At 29.1% G+C, this 17,773-nt stretch overlaps 1 protein-coding gene and 1 non-coding gene across 4 annotated transcripts; one reads left to right on the forward strand and one right to left on the reverse strand.

Annotated features, from left to right (window-relative positions):
* Positions 1-2,990: 2,990 nt before the first annotated feature.
* LOC114195665 (transcription factor TGA7-like) lies at positions 2,991-7,332 on the forward strand. Of its 3 annotated transcripts, none has more exons than XM_028086212.1 (10): positions 2,991-3,009; positions 3,371-3,437; positions 3,876-4,037; positions 4,115-4,189; positions 4,362-4,421; positions 4,491-4,568; positions 4,656-4,719; positions 5,381-5,652; positions 6,134-6,361; positions 6,950-7,332. In XM_028086212.1, the coding sequence occupies exons 3-10, from the start codon at positions 3,879-3,881 to the stop codon at positions 7,121-7,123; spliced, it is 1,110 nt and encodes a 369-aa protein (XP_027942013.1). In that variant the 5' UTR covers positions 2,991-3,009; positions 3,371-3,437; positions 3,876-3,878; the 3' UTR covers positions 7,124-7,332. The 3 variants fall into 3 exon arrangements, with proteins under 3 accessions (XP_027942013.1, XP_027942014.1, XP_027942015.1); XM_028086213.1 differs by lacking the exon at positions 2,991-3,009 and adding an exon at positions 3,124-3,142; XM_028086214.1 differs by lacking the exon at positions 2,991-3,009 and adding an exon at positions 3,184-3,297.
* Positions 7,333-15,134: 7,802 nt separating this feature from the next.
* Positions 15,135-15,206, reverse strand: TRNAW-CCA. The gene has a single exon. It is a non-coding gene; the product is annotated as a tRNA-Trp (tRNA).
* Positions 15,207-17,773: the final 2,567 nt, after the last annotated feature.

Consider the following 17,773-nt stretch of genomic DNA (forward strand, 5'->3'; position numbering starts at 1 on the left):
TTGTCCAAATATAAAAGATAAAAGTTAGTGGAGAAGTGGAGACAAATAATTATTTATAAAGGTTTGTTTGTAACAATAAAGGTTAAAAAAATACTAGCTACTGGTAAATTTTTAAATCAAATTCTATCTTGGAAATACGGAGGATGATTTATATATCAAGCATCGTGTGTACCTTCAATGAATTTTTTTATTATTATTAATATTACATAGAAAGTATCTATGTGTCTAAGGTTAGGTATTGAACATCATCTTAGTGTGGATGAAAGGTTATTGAAACTGATGTTATAGTTATATTCTTTTGTAATGTAAGAGTAATGAGGTGTTTAAAATTTTCACAAACACAATATTAGTCCAATGTTATGTTTCAAATTTAAAAATTAAATAAAAAATAAAAGTTATCGAGAAGAATATATATCAATTTTATGTTTGTTTCAAGTTTTGTGAAACCATTTCTGTCAAAGAAAAAAAACCATTATCAGGATACATTTGTTGAGAAATATTCTCTCCAAATTCATTTTCGATAAGGTGTATAATTCATATATATATATATATATATATATATATATATATATATATATATATATATATATATATATATGAGAATGACAGAATAAATTGGGAAGTATGTGATTAATTGAAAATATATATGCTTAATCAACGGCTAATTCTCTCAATTATTTCTGAACCTTTTTTATAGGTCTTTAATTATGCATTTTTTTTATAGTCTGTAAAACAGTTATTTTATGCGTAAAATAGAAGAAATATATTTTTCCTTCGGAAATTCAACTGGAAAAATAATTTGAAATTTCGCATAAAGTTTAGGAACATACTCAGTGATTAAACTGAAAAGAAAAATCATCTTTTAAAGGCTGTCCTTTTCATTTAAGCACACATTGTCTCATATAATTGTTTACAAAATTATTATTTTCTGAGTATCTTATTACTATATACAAAAAATGTCCCCTACATCTCAACCTAGGTGGAACATAAAATAAAGTTAAATTACATTGATAGCTACAATAGATCCAGGGATCACAACCTTCAAAACTTTTGCAATGATCCTGTATAGATATAATATATGCAGAACTTAGAGACAGAAGATTAAAAGAATATTTGGTAGACGTATTTAAATTCACATGAAATAACATGATATGCCTTGACCTCATAGTTGACATTATTAAAAATTTAATACCAAATGAAACTCGAGTTAAACACACATAAGATACCAGATTAAAGCAATACATTCATAGATCATCTCTTTTATATGTTATTTAATTTTTTCATTTTTAATAAATACAAAACTTAGAATAGAAAATATTGTATTAAAAGTAAAAGAATGATGTATTAATCTCATAATAATTATATATATATATATATATATATATATATATATATATATATATATTAGCATGAATCACAATAGTAATTACTAAGATTTAAGTTTATTTTAGAATGATCTTATAAGAGTTAAATAATAGATAATATAATAGACAACAAATTTTATGGTAATAGAATCTAATATTATATTATTAAGAAGTGAGTTTTAAACTTAACTCATTTTTATTAAAACAATTTATAAGATAGAGATTATCTCCATGTAAACACTATAAATTAATGTTATTTTGAATCGATGTAGAATTTGAAACCATAAATCGAATAAAATTAATTAAAGGTGGGGTGGATTGAAGCAACCCATAATAGGAAAAGGTAATGCATATGAGGTATGAGGTTAAAGTGAGAAAGAATTGAAGCAGAAGGGAATTATTGGTTAAGTTGAGTTCACTGTAACACTTTTTTGGTGATGAAAAAGAGGTAGAAAAAGAATGAAATAAAGGAGCAACCTGTTTACTTTAAGTAAATCTCTTATCTTCTTTACAAAAAGCATTTTGGGGTGTCGTTTGTGAAGCACAATATACCTTTTCCATGTGAACTGGAAAGGGACAACTTCACACCAATCTACGCGTTGATCATTTCAGATGGCTCTGATCAACAACACAATTAACTCTTCTTTGATTTTATTATCAAATTCTTGAGGTGTAAGGTGCATTGGTATCACTTTTTGTTAAACAATTTAATTAGCTACTTTCCTTTCATAACCTAACATGATAAGCTCCTCAAAAAACATTTCATCATATATACTATCATTCATTCTTTGGATTCTCAGTACTTGTACATCTATTCCAACAACTCAATTGCTAGTGGATCTTGTTTATACAACAACAACCTAGGATTATAACTATAATCTAATAAGATAATTATATTCGTTGAAAGTCTTATATCAACTAAAAATAAAATAATTTTATAATATTTAAGTGAGTGCAAACCTCATTTAACAAATCAGTTCGATAGAATTAAGTTAGATTTAAGATTCATTCCTTAACAATATTAAATTGTGTTGATCTTATATAAAATTTGAAACTTAATTTTTTATGTAAAACTTAAACTATAAGAATAAAACTTTATTTTTTTAATTTTAAAAGCAACTTTTCTTTTAAATTGAAATGAGGTTTTTACCAAAATTAAGACTTGTCTTATGTGGAATGGATTTGGGATTAAAAATAAAGTGTGCAATCATACACGTTTGTGAATAATTTTCAGGTGATATTATTGTGATATTGCCATGACAGATTCGTCTTTGACTTAAAATGAGTTCATTTTATGAAGTGAGGTATACTACTTTATGGTCTGATTGGTTTAAATAGAAAGGAAAATCGAGGAAAGAGAAAATTGAAAATTTTGAACGGACTAAAACTAAAAATTTTATAAAGTTTTTATTTTCTTCAATGTATATGTATATTACTAGCTGTGTCTTTTTGTTCTTTCTATTTTCTTTTCTTCTAATCCAAACATGTTATTATTTCGATTCTTAGTAGGACCTTAATGCTGTATGGTCAAGAAAATCATTAATTTATGATATAAAACATGAAAGTAGAAATAATATCTTCACAACTCAGGTTAGTCAAAGTTTCAAGGACCACCATCAACTGAATAAGAAAAGCTGTGAACTTGGTATTTTCTTCTCTGTTTATTTATTTATTTATTTTTGTTTTGATTTTTAATGCACTACTAATAGTATTCGTAGACCTTAGTCTTTATCTTGCAGTGGAAATATAACTTTACACCAGCAAGTTGACACATCAAAGTAGATTTTCTTACACATCAAAGTAGAAAAAGAAAAAGATTGTTATACTTGTAGAAATGATGTTTTGTTTATTTAGAATTAAATTTTCATCTGTTTTCTTCTGTTAGTGCGTTGCTTACATAATTTGCTGGCACACAGAAGAATAATGCTAGCGTGTATATAAAATTTCTTGGGGATTCATTTCATTTGGGTCTGTCATGAACTAATACTAGATATTGGTGCTTGCAGATTCTACCAAGCTAGCTAGCTACCTGTAATTTTGGTTTCTGTTCTAATTTGTGTTTGGATTGCCCAGGTTCGATTCCCATTTCAACAATTCGACTTACCTAACTTGAAACTTGTCGTTTATTATTATGTGTTTCTTGAGATTCAACTTTAGGATTGAACTGCTGAAAGTATTACTCAATTAGTCCTCTTTTCTCTGTTTCGCATTTTATTTTTGCGATAGAGAAGAGTAATCAAGCTTCTGATCGAGTTAATGGAGTCATATTAAGGGAATGGTTAGATTAACTTCTTTATAAATTAAAATCAACTTGTGGGTAGCTTATCAATTTGTTGCTGTTCCTCATTTGAAGTTTCATTCAATTTCATGCAACAAACCCAGCCTCCAGTTTTTAAATCAATTGCCTGTTATGTAGGGGATGAAGTCTAAATTCCACCATTTTTTTATCTTGTCTACATTGCATTAAATCCTCAATTTGAGATATGAATTTTCTTATTGCATGATGTGTAGTATATGAACTCTTCATCGACTCAACTAGTCCTCGCGAAAAGGATGGGTATATACGATCCATTCCACCAAGTGAACATGTGGGGGGACAGCTTCAAAATTGATGGAAGCTTGAATTCAATTGCTACACCAATGTTCATGATGAAGCCAAGCATGCAGAACAAGGTAAAATACATAGGAATTTCTCTTCTGTTAACAAGTTAGCATTGTTATGTTTACAACACTGAATTCTCTGTGTTCAGTCTGAATGTACTCCTCATGAATCAAGGGAACCTTCTGGAGATGATCAAGACAGTAATGAGAAACCTGATAGAAAGGTAATGGATTTAATCACTGTATATTTCTTTTCTGCTTATTCCATGCTCATCTTTTACAGGCTTCAATTTAATCGTTTGAATGTTCACAAGAAACCAAAATTGATGCTTTGGAGATCTTGATATCAAACATGAATGTTTTTTGCTGAAGTTTTTAAGGATTATTTATGTGTAGGTGCTAAGACGTCAAGCTCAAAATCGTGAGGCTGCACGAAAATGTCGGCTGCGGAAGAAGGTGATTGAAACTGAATTTATGGGAAGTTAGATAGAGTTCATAATCTGATTCTTGTTATGTAATTAATAGGCTTATGTTCAACAATTAGAAACAAGCCGTGTGAAGCTCATGCAATTGGAGTTGGAGATTGAGAAAGCAAAAAAGCAGGTGATCTTAACCGCAAATTATCGTTCTTGTTTATGATTTTTATTTTAGTGTATGTGTTGAAGTACTTATTATGATGTCTACTTGCAGGGTATGTACATACGCAGTGCACCAGATGTTAGTTATATGGGATCATCCGGAACAATTAACCCAGGTTGGAAATTCTTACTTTCAGTTTTAATTTTTCAAGTTTCCTCAAAATGTTATTTTCTTAGTTATTTTGTGTACTACTACTACTTTCTTCTTGTTTTTTTAGAAGAAATTGCAGTTTGATTTATGGTTTATGTTTGAGCCTGTATTAGACGAAATCCATGCCTCTGTTGTTACCTCTAATGATACTTTTGTCAGGTATTTATGTGACTATTTTTAGTATTCCTCTACGGTTCATTTTGCTGCCAGCATCAAATACAGATTTGCTTCAAGTCAATGAAAAATTTTACCAATAATTTTGACAGAATGGCATCAAGCAATCAATGAACAATTTTATCTATTCTAGTTCAAGTCATGGTTATTTGAGGAAAGTCTTCAACCTCCAACTGAAGTTAACTGTTATAAAATAAATTCTCTTGTTTTTTTCTGGATCACATGTTGTAATATTGTGTTGCATTCTATCAAAATTCTTCTCAGTGATCCAACTATATGAGAAAATTAAGTATTTCATATTGAACTGCAAGTAGCTTTCATGATATGAATATTCTAATGTTTATGACACTTTTTCTTGTAGAATTCTCAGGTGTCCCTTAATTTGTGATTCCATAACTACTTTTTGTATATGTGTGAAGCATTAAGTTTCTATAGCATTGTTTGTAAAGCAGGGATAACCTTGTTTGAACTTGAATATGGACAATGGATTGAAGAGCTCGATAGACAAAATGAAGAACTGAGAAATGCCTTACACACTCGTGAATCTGATATGCAGCTTCATCTACTTGTTGAGAGTTGCTTGAGCCACTACGCAAATCTTTTCAGGATCAAAGCAGAGGCAGCAAAAGCAGATGTCTTTTACTTGATCTCTGGCGCATGGAAAGCATCAGTGGAACGCCTTTATCTTTGGATTGGAGGATCCCGTCCATCACAGCTTCTAAATGTACATCCACATGTCATTCTAACAACTTTTAAATTAATTTCTGTTCATTGATTGTGCATAATAGTATTAAGAACTCAAGTGTGAGTCTGAAACAAGATCAAGTAAAAACGAGAAATTTTAACAACATACAAGAAAGAAGACCTACAAATTATTTTGGTTCAAAATGGTATTGTAATCTGTTATCTGGGTTTGCTCATAACTCATTGGTGCCGGATGCCAAATTTATGCGTTAATTTCTTTTCTGAAGATCTTGAAATAACAGAAACTTGTTTAGATTTCAGTCATGCTAGGATTTCTTTGAAGCCAAACAAGAATGTCAGATTCTATGCACAACTTCAGATATGATATATGTAGTTGCTAAAACAAAATATCTTTTCTATTCTGTGTTCTGGATTGTGACTACAGAAACATCTTTTCTTCTGGATGTTACTACATAATACACTTCTGCATCTAGTTAAAATTTCTTGACCTTCTCTTTCAGATTATTGTACCACAGCTTGAGCCTTTGACTGATCAACAAATTGTGAGTATTAACAACCTCCGGCTTTCATCTCAGCAAGCTGAAGATGCCCTTTCACTTGGATTGGACAAACTCCAGCAGAGTCTAGTCCACAACATTCCATCAGATCCCTTAATTATAGGACACTACGGCTTTGAGATGGCTGCTGCAATGGACAAAGGTGAAGCACTAGAAGGTTTTGTAAACCAGGTAATGGTTGCAGCATCAAATTGTTTAACATGTTTGGAGTTTTTTATTACTCAGTCATGTGATGAGAAACTTGATGCATTATATGTAGTATACATAAAAGCCTTTTTGAAATGGTAAACTTGGTCTTAAGAAATAGATTCCATTTGTGTTAAATCTCCTTGAATCCCCTCAAAATACCTATCATAACTCCTCACAAAATTCACTTCTAAAATGAGGTTTGGAATAATTTCATAATATGTTAGAAATTTTATATTAACCAGAGATAAGGTCAATTTATAGTATATAAGTGGATGCAAACCTTTATATACAAGATAATTCTGTAAAGTTGAGTTAGGCTTAAAATTCACTTTTTAACATTATTCAAAATCATAAGTTAGAACCTATCCGAACAAAATTTATTGTTTATTATTAGATATATTATTCCACTCACTATCAGATCATGACAATCCATTAATGTCTGCTTTTATTTATTGCTTTGTGGGCAAGTAGAAGTGTGGTGTTTCTGCATTGATTTTTATTGCTAAAGCATGCAAAACTGTTGTTACTGTTGAGTTGAAACCTTGTTGAATTTATTGGGTTGTTCTTCAGGCAGATCACCTTAGGCAGCAAACTCTGCTTTACATGTCAAGGATTCTGACAACTGGGCAAACTGCTCAAGGCTTGGTGGCTATGGGAGAATACTTCCATCGTCTTCGCACTCTTAGTTCTTTATGGACTGCTCATTCATGCGATCCTTCCTTTCCCACTCACCTCTCAAACTGAGACCTTTTTCTTTGAACCTCAACTCTTATGTCACAGGTGCTCAAATCATTGTCTTGTTTAATATGTTATGTATATGCTAGTGCTAGTTACTAATGTTATATGGGTGAACCAAACTTTATATCCTCTAGAGGACCACAAGTGAACCACTTTGTACATAAAATATTGTATCAGTTTCCTCATGGAATCATGAAAAAGGATTTAGCTTCGTATAAATACTTATAAAAAATATTTAAGTATTAAACTACTTTCATAAATTAAAATAAGTTATACACTCTAAATTTGAAAAAAAAAATATAGACTTAACTCTTCATAAATTTGGATATCTTCGGTAGGATCCTGTTAAATATTTTTTTATATAATAAGTAATCAAAATTTTTATATTTTTTAATTAAGTCTTCATTATTTAAATTTTTTGTTTTTAACTAAAATATGTGATTGTTATCGTAGTTTCATTATTTTACTTTCTCATTTTCACGTGTTAGAAATATGAGATTTTTGTTGTACTTGACATAAATCAAGTAATTTTTACATTAATCACAACACTGTCACATTTCTCAATAAGTTCACATAAGTATAATAACAACAATACAAAAAAATATATATACTTTGACTTTTATTTTTTAATTTTTATTCTTTGACGTGACTTAATATGGATTATTAATTATTTTTAAAAAAAAGATAATGATACATTAATCAATAACTCATATTAAACCACACATCAAAGGAGAAGAATAAAAAAAATGGGAATCATAATATTATTATCATCTTTAACATATTATCATTGTCCAACATTAAATGGTGAGAACTAGTTTGAAAAGTATAAAAGAAAAATTTAATACACAACAAGAAAAAATATTGAACAGAAACTCAGTAAAAAAATCCAAATTTATGAAAAATTTAAAATTTAATTAACTCAAAATTAATAAATAAAGCTTTATAAAAATTGCCTGGTCTATTGATTATAACTAATTCGAGTCCTTTACTTCATTGTATCATTTTATTTTCTTTTTCTATAGATGCTTGTTAAAAAGTTTATCTAAATTGGACAATAATTTCCCCGTTAGTTGAAATAAAACATAATCGACATGATATACTTGATGATGTTTATAATCCATAATTCTAACATTTGTCTTAATTTATTTTCTTTGTTAAAATGTTTCATTCTTCATTTGACAATTTTTTTTAATTTGATAATATTCACAAAATCAGAATTTTCTTCATTAGTCTAATCGTAGTTGAATTATTACAAAGCTGATAATAATTAAATATATTTGCTAATATTATATTGCATTAAATAATATGTAAAAATAAAATCACAACATTCAAAAACTTTTTAACATCGAAAATTTTACTACAATAAGTCCAAACATTAAGCAAACTATTCTGGCTACTTATAGGTTACTTACAATAAAAAAACTCGCATTATAAATCGATCCCAGCATTATTTTTTATAAATACGTTTGATTCCATTATGATAATCTGTTTTTTTATGTGAATCATTAATGATAATGCTATGGAAATCCATAACCAATTTTTTGTGTTTTTGAGTGAAACATGGATTTTATTTGACCCTCTCTATATTATGATTTTATATTGTTAAGACAAGAACAACGTTAGAAATAGTAATAGCCCGTAAATTTGAAGTTTGAGTCCTAGGTAATTGTTATGAGTAATGTCATGGATAAGTGAATTTTAATTTTTAATTTTAGGAAAAATTATGTGGTTTTTTTAATATTGTTTGATATATTATATCAAAAGCTAACGTGGAGTTTGTGATGAAATGCCACATGTTGGTGGAAAAACTTTTTAGCATGAGGACGAAGAAAGTGAGTCAAAAGTTGTAGGCTTTGAAGGTCTTTTAGAGAAAGTGATGGTGTGAGTAGCTAAACATCAAACACTCGTACAAAGAGACTAAAGTATGTAAACTAATATGTTGGTAATTTATGTCTAGCTTTTTAGAGAGATGAGATAAGATAAGGTAGATAATGTTTAAAGAAATTGTATAATTTATAATAATTCATTATCCAAATGTTATATTAATAATTATATTAGTTATGTACATTTAGAAGGTTTAATATAAGCAATCTAAAAGAAATTATCAGAATACTAATTATAGAAAAGTGATAAGACTTTAATATATTGCAATTAGTTTGACCCATTAGAAGTTAATATAAATTTAAGTTCAAATTTAGACCAATTTTATGCTCATGTTCACTCACGAGTAGGGATGTCAACGGGGCGGGTAGGGTACGGGTAGTAGTTCCCCCGTACCCTACCCGTTGAATAAATATCCGTCTCATACCCGTACCCATATCCGTCGGGTATCTATTATGCGGGTACCCGTCTATTTTTTTTATATTCGCGGGTATCCACGGGTACCCGCGGGTATTTACAAAAATATTTAAAAAAATAATTATTTAACCATAATTATTGTTTGGATCAACAAGTTCCCATTCTCCGATTGATTCTTAAAAAATAAACAAATAAAAAATCACTACCAATTTATATTGTAGTTTATTTTTGAATAAAATATTAAAGAAATTACTAACTTCATCAATATCCACCTCTTGCAACATTGTATAAAGTTTCATGTTGTCCAATTTTAATCTAGAAGAGCCTTAAAACATAAGGAGTTCAGTAAAAATTTCTAACATTCACTTAATTAAAATATTTAAGTAAAAATGTTAATTTCATTACCTTCCATATTGGTCCATAACCAATCTTAGAGACACATCAATGCCTCCACAGTATATGGAAGTAATTTACTCATATGTGGGGTAAGAATCTGACCACCATTATTGAATGAAGACTCATAATGTTTTTACTAATATATATATATATATATATATATAAATTTTCTGAATTAAAGTTTTTACTAATATAATGAAGACTCATAATGTTTTGACTCATTTGTGAGGTAATAATTTTTCTGAATTAAAGTTTAGCGGGTACGGGTATCCACGGGTACGGATACTATGATATCCGTACCCACCCCGTTAACATGCGGATATCAAAAATACCCATACCCACGGGTAGCGGGTATCCATTTTTAATATCCATTTCCTATCCATTGCGGGTTTTATCCGCGGATACCCGCGGGTACGAATTTTTTTGACATCCCTACTCACGAGAGATAGGTCTCAAAATGAATAATACTAATTAATTGAGAAAGGTAAACTAACTATTCATGTTCATTAAATATTTCACTGACCTTGTAGGATTTAATACAAATTTATTTTGTTCATACTCTATGAATCCGAGTATTATTATCCCCTCTCTTACAATAATATGATCTATATTGTGCTCTTGTGCTTATTTAGTGTTTTATAAAGTTAAATCAATATATCAACAAGTGTTATTATAGAAACATCCATTAGTGTTATATCATTGAGATTAAAGTTGTTTTGGTTCATATAATATTTGAATTGCTTTGATTTGAAACCCTACTTTTATGTGTAAATTGTGTTTAGTCAAAAAGAAGATGCATTTATGGGCAAATCACATACATATGATAAGTATGTAACAATAATAAAGTATATTTTAATGTAAATAATAGTTTACTCAAAGAAAGGATGTTATTTAACTCATTAATTGAAAATATTTAATTATTTTATTTTATTTAAATTACATTATTATTAATTAGTATTATGTTAATTCAGTTTGACTCGAAGTAAGACACACTTTGACTAAATAATAATATTACCTTTGATGATAAATATATAACTATAAATTATTTTCATGAGAATAATATTCATTCCAAATAAAAGTTTGTTATTTGACAAAACTATTCGGTAATCTTTGAATTTTTTTTAAATATTAATTGCAAGTAATTTCTCCTTCCAAAGACTAAAAACCTAATTTTGTATGGTGTATATTGTGATTAGGGATGTTAAAAGAATTTGTATATGTAAATAAAATTCATAATGGGTAGGAAATAAATATTGTAAATTGATATCCGCAAGTAAGGAATACGAATATTTTTTATATCTGCATATTAATAGAACGGGTACAGGTATCATAATATCCGTACCCGTGGATACTTATACTTGTTATCTAATTTAAATTGAAAAATATTAAAAAATATGATTAAAATATTAAAAGATTGATTTTGAATAGGTTATTTTTTATCAATTGGTTTTAAAAAATCACTATTTATTTTGTAAATTGTAATTCATCAATATTTAAATGGGTTATTTGAATTTTGTTTGAAATTTATGAATGTTATGCATTGTATTTTATTTGAATTTGTGGTTAAGATATGATGTTAAATATTGTAAATATTCATGGATATCTACAGATATTGAAAAAATATGTGGGTACCCACATATCAAATAGCCACATGAATATGAGACGAGTACGGGACAAATATTTATTCAACAAATAGGGTATAGAGGAGCTACTACTCGTACCCTACATGTCTTATTGACATCCCTAATTGTGATGGGTCATTCTAAAATGTTTACACGTCTTTATATTATATTATATTATATTATATTATATTATATATATATATATATATATATATATATATTATGACTTGTTTTTATTATTGTATTTGTTTTCTTTTTATGTTAGAGAAAATTTCATTAAATTTCATTTATTTTAATTAAGTGTAATTAAATAAAAAATAAATAAAGCATGAATATGTTTTTTTTTGTAAAATGAAAGACTTTTATACACAATAGATAATGTAAATTGCAATATGTTTTGTTTAACAAATGATATAACATAGTGCTCTTTTTGCTGGTTGAATAAGCAAAAGTGTCATAAAAATATATGCATACACACATTATTTTAAGATAATATTTTATCTAAAAAAACTTAATGATTTTATTTTGTGTTGCAAATAATGTTTTAATCTTCATAACAACCAAGAGGATCTCACAAAGCATCATTAGTGAAAAATAAACTTATTATGACAAGTAAAACGAGTTTATTATGACAGGTATTCTAGCATCATAATTGTAGGAATTATAGAAAATATGTACTTTTCATGACATTGCAGAAACCTGTCATAGTAAATCAGACTTACTATGATAGGTGTTCAATCAACAATCATAATAAGACTAATTTACCACCGCACAAGATGATGATGCTAGGACAATTAGTGAACTTACTATGACAAATTTTTGTAAAACCAATCATAGTAATTACTATGACAGGTAATTCAAAGTTATGTCATAGTAAGTCTAGATTACTATGACAAGTAATGCAAAGCACGTCATAGTAAGTTAGGTTTTTTTCTATGATTTTTCTGTTTTACCATTTTCCTTTCCATTCAATTCACTTGCAAATAAATTTCATATCACCACACCAAATAATTCCAAACCAAACCAATTCCATAAAGTTAAGTTGTCTAATACTAGTGCGAAATAGTGAAATAACAATAGGATACCACATCATTTATAAAAAACGATGTAATAAATCATGTGGTGGCAATTTTTTAATTATTGTGAATTATATTACATCGGTTGTTGATTTAACCGATGTAATACATTATTTTTTAAAATAAAAAATTGAAAAACATTTTAATCGTCACTTTTTTAAAATTAAACTTGATATTACATCGGTTATACATGGGAACCGATGTAATGTATCTAATATTCTCACATGCTTCCCCTCATTCCATCTTCTTTCGTTTCCATGTTGCTTTCACTTCTTCGTTTTCCACCTTCGTTTGCACCATTGCTCCTCCATTTGAAGTTGTTGTTGCTCCTCCATCGTCCACACTGCCACTCTGCCGCACTATCGCTCAATCACATCATCTCATAAACCCAATTCCATGGCCACAGAGTCTTGGGTCTCAATCATTTTGTGCTCTGCTCTGTCCAACCTTAGCCCTAAGCCATCGTATGTAGCCCTCAACTCACGCCTCTTGGTCATGCTTTATGGTGGGCTTCATACGGGACTCTGTAACGTTGTTCCCAACCACAATCAACGATGTCATTCTTCCCACCCACCACCAATGAAAGGGTTTTTGTATTCGAGTGTCCTGGGTTGAAGTGTGATGGTGTGGGTGTTGTTTTCGGTGAGCTTTTCGGTGTTTGTGGCTTTTGTTGGTGTCTTGATGAAATTAAAAAAAAAAAACACGTAGTGACATGTGGTAATTACTTTTTATGGTAGTTAATGATTTATACGGTATTAGAAAAAAATATCCAATTGAATAAAATTGACAAAAATTAAAATCTATTTAAATACTAAAACAAAATTAAGACTTATTTAATAAAATTTGATAAAAATATTCCAATTGATAAAAATTAGGACAAAAAATATTTTAACCGACACGAAATAAAGGATTACAGAAAAATCCTATATTACTGATTGAATCAGTAATCGGTCAATGTATAATTGACATATAGTACTATAGTTTTATCCCTCTTGATAACTAAGCCCAAAAACCAAAGAAATTATTATATTAGTAAAGTTCACTGCATCTCAAGTTTACAGATATTTAATGAGTAGAAATTATTATATTAGTAAAGTTCACTGCATCTCAAGTTTATAGATATTTATTGAGTAGGACTCGAAGTTTATAGATATTTAATGAGTATGACTCGAAAAGCCAAAAATATGAGAGAATTTTTTTATATTTTTTATTCTTTACAATATCACGATACAGTAACATTAACTCTGTCTAATATATTTTTCTGTAAAGCATTATTTATGGTTATAGTTTCTAATATAAAATATATACAAATATTCATAAGTTTTAATTATATTATATATATATATATATATATATATATATTATACTAACTAAAAACTTTCTTATAAATATTATAACTATTTTATTATTTGAACTATACTTATATTATTTTGTTATAATGCTATTATTACAATAATTTTAAATTTAAACACTTAATTTTTAAATATAATTTATCAAGATATAATGGTTATTATTATTCTAAGACTAAAGCTAGTTACTTTTATTATCTTTAATACAAAGGAACATTATTTTTAATTAATTATTGATTAATTAATTTTTAATCATAATATATATATATATATATATATATATATATATTTTTTTTTTTTTTTTTCTGAAACAATAATTATTTATGTATTAATAATATAACTTTAATATATTATATATGAAAAGTATTGTTTTGTAAAACTTTAGGGTTTACATATTTTGTTTCAAAAGTAGATAAAGAAGTCGAGTTTTACTTGTTGCTTGATCAAAAGATTAGACATGGTCCAAGAAATTGACAACTCTCACTCGTGCTTTTTCTCTCAACTTGATCTCCAACTAGTCTAAGTCGCAAATTTTTTCTAACCTGAAACTAATATTTTGTTTTTTATAACACAAACACATATTAATAAATCTCACAAGATATTGAAAAATACTCTTTACAAATTTAGATGAGTCTTTTAGGATCTAACTGAAACTTGCGCACAAATAAACATTATGCCTAATGTCAAGGATGTTGGAAGCAGGAAGTATTACAGATCCAATCGTACCTCAATAAATTGTTTAATCTACTTTCTTACCATTATTATCCTTACCTACAACTTCAAACTATCCATAAATTCCAAATCCACGGATTTCGTGAATTCAATAAATTAAATAAGTCAGTAGTGCACATATTCTACATTCTACGGATCTCGTTTCAATAATACACAAGCAGCAGACATTACGAACAGAAAAGTGAGTGAGCATGAAGCATGAAGTGAATAACAAACACAAATTAAAAATTACCTTGTGTGAAGTTAATGCGTGAGGAAGAAACAATCACAAAGAGAAGAGAAAGAGGGGGAGATACTTGAGTGGGGTTGGGGGTGTGGGAGAGTTAAGGTTAGATTATTTTAAATTTTACAGCTAGTCAACGGAACAAGGTTAATTATGGAATTTTGAAAGAATATAGGATGTTGAATAAATCTTGGAGGTGCAGGAAGAACCCAACTGACTCAAAGGGTCCAATTGGCCCTTTTGGTGAATTCCCCATAAAAGAGGGTCCAATTGGCCCATCAGAGAAAATTGAAAAAACAAAATGAAAGCGGAACAGGGGATTGAACCCGACGTGAATCGAACACGCAACCTTCTGATCTGGAGTCAGACGCGCTACCATTGCGCCACGGATCCGCTCTTGGTATGTTCAAATTCGGAAAGTTTTATAAACTTATACTAGTATTTCTTCAAATAAAAGTTCTATAAAATAACTAATATAGATGTTAAGTTTTATGCTAATTATTCCAAACCCAACCAGAAGAAAGGTTTGCCACAGCTGACAATTAATACACACAACGAAAGAAGACAAACAGTAACAATTTTTGATTCCAAAATAAGTTTTTGTTTTACCCCATGAGACCAAAGTTCTTCCACACACATATGGTGTTGTGAATGAATGAATGAGTTGTTGTTTAGTATAACCCGCCGCCAGCTTTACAGTTAAAAGTCAGAAGCCACAGTGGTGAGAATGAGTGCCACAAAGACTTTAACGATCCATAACATGGGCCTATGCCCTACCCAAAAATTCGCATTGGGTTCGATTCAATTTCTGCTATTTCATCACACCCATTAAAAACAACATCTACTTATTTTGTACATTAATTACCCCATCTTAAAAAAACAAAGGAAAATAGAAAGAAGCTTCTTCTTTTTCTTGCTTTTCTTAAAAATTTAATATGTGTAAGTGCAGGCTCCACTTTGAATCAGATTTCGGCTGAAAAAAATAATATGGAAGTCCCTTTCATTTATCCGTAGTACTAGTGTCGGCTAAGAAAATACCACACAGTAGAGACTGGACCAGTGTATCTTCAGTGAAACCCATAAATATCCCTCCTCAAACACTTCAACTCAGCATTTATATGTGTGGTAGATACATGCACCATGCACTTTTATATCATGCTAACACTGTTTCCCCAACTTTTCTCTTATTTTCTACCCCTTTTCCTTTCAATTTCCACGTCAAATTCAACCTTCATTTACATCTTTGCATCACATATTCTTCAAAGACCTCAAGCTTTTCATAGATACCTTCAAATCTCACTCAATGGAAACTTACTTCTTCATTTGAGAACAATTATCTCCATGAAAAGAAGGCATTAAATTCGAAGATTTTGCCACTATAATCGCAAATCCAAGTACAATAATCTCATGGCAGTTGTCCTTACTCTAGACCCCAGAAAAGGGTGGTTTTCACGCATGTAAAAACAACACCTTTTTATCTTCTTATTATACTCTTTTCTTTTCTTTCGAAATGTGAATTTGTTAAGAGATTTAAGATGAGTTAAATCGAGTAAAAATAAAAAAACATATAAAACAATCTATAAAACTAAATTTTGACAACTTTTTTGTAATATGAACTAACACCCTTTAAATGAAATTCTTTATTCTCATTTTTTCAATATTTTATATTTCAAAATTTAGTTATTATAATGTAATTTTTCTTATTGTTAAATCTCTTCGATGCTTTGCCTATGTAGAAACCTAATAATGATATAAAAATGGATCTCCAAATAAAAAACATAGTTATCTCATAGTTGAATCTCGTAATAAAAATGGTAAATAAATAAAATAAAAATTGAGGAAGTATAAAGGAAAGGTGGGTTGTCCAATAGTAGTAGGGCCGGTCCTTATCAGGATCAGCTGGACTGTCATCTATCAAAGTTTAGAGTGCAAAGTGCAGCGCAACATCTTGGCAACACAAGCCTCTTGTACCAGCCACCATCACCGAGTGGCAACCATTAGTTTTGGAGATATGTGGCGTCATCTCATCACCAAGTCACATAATCAACATTTATCATTGTCACAAACATCATTAAAAAACAGACACATATGAATAAACAAATTGGGTTGGTAATAGTTATGTGATTTGTGTGTAGTGAAAAGGTTGAACACGCATGATTAGGGTTTATTTTTTAGTTTTGAGATATCAAAATGAGAATGATGAAAAGTGGGGAGTTGGAAGACTCTGGACAGAAAAAAAAGTTTGGCCTAAGATGCCCCATTTATAAAGGCTAGGAGCACTAGCATGACATGCATTACCCAAAATGCTTAGTTCATGGTTTTAAGCTTTGGTGCAAATCTATGTATGTAATTATAGAAGCCTCCCTCTTTAGGGTACTAGAAAAGGACTAAAAGGTCCCAATAGTGGGAAGGAATCCCTAAGTGGAAGAGGATTTTGCTGCCTCATGCTTCAACCATAAACAACACCCTTCTAATTTCTTAACACCTTCCAAAAACAAAGCCAAAAGGATAAATCTTTCACCATCAATGTGCTATTAATTGCTCCTCCATTACAAAAAACTTTACCTTCAACTCTTCTATATGTGTTTCAAAAAGTGACTCAATCTAAATTTTTAAATCCCTTTCAACCCACTACAAATTATTAAGTTAAAGCATGTTTTACTTAAATAGCACACTAGGTTTTATTTACACAAATAACACATTTTTAGTGTGTTAGTTCGATTCTCGATAAATCAACTCAATATACTTTTCAATTACCATGTTTTGATTTATTTATTTTTATTAGGTCTACCAAAAACATGTTGAGAAACTTTTAAAACTAACGCATATGTTATTTGTGTAGATAAAATTTATTGTATGTTATTTGAAAAAAAAAAGATGATGATAGTGTGTTATTTATGAGAAAAGTTTTTTTACTTTTTAACTCATGTTATAAATTATTAAGTAAAATTAAGGTGCAT

This window comes from Vigna unguiculata, chromosome 8 (assembly GCF_004118075.2).
Source record: "Vigna unguiculata cultivar IT97K-499-35 chromosome 8, ASM411807v1, whole genome shotgun sequence".
Taxonomy (NCBI): Eukaryota; Viridiplantae; Streptophyta; class Magnoliopsida; order Fabales; family Fabaceae; genus Vigna; species Vigna unguiculata.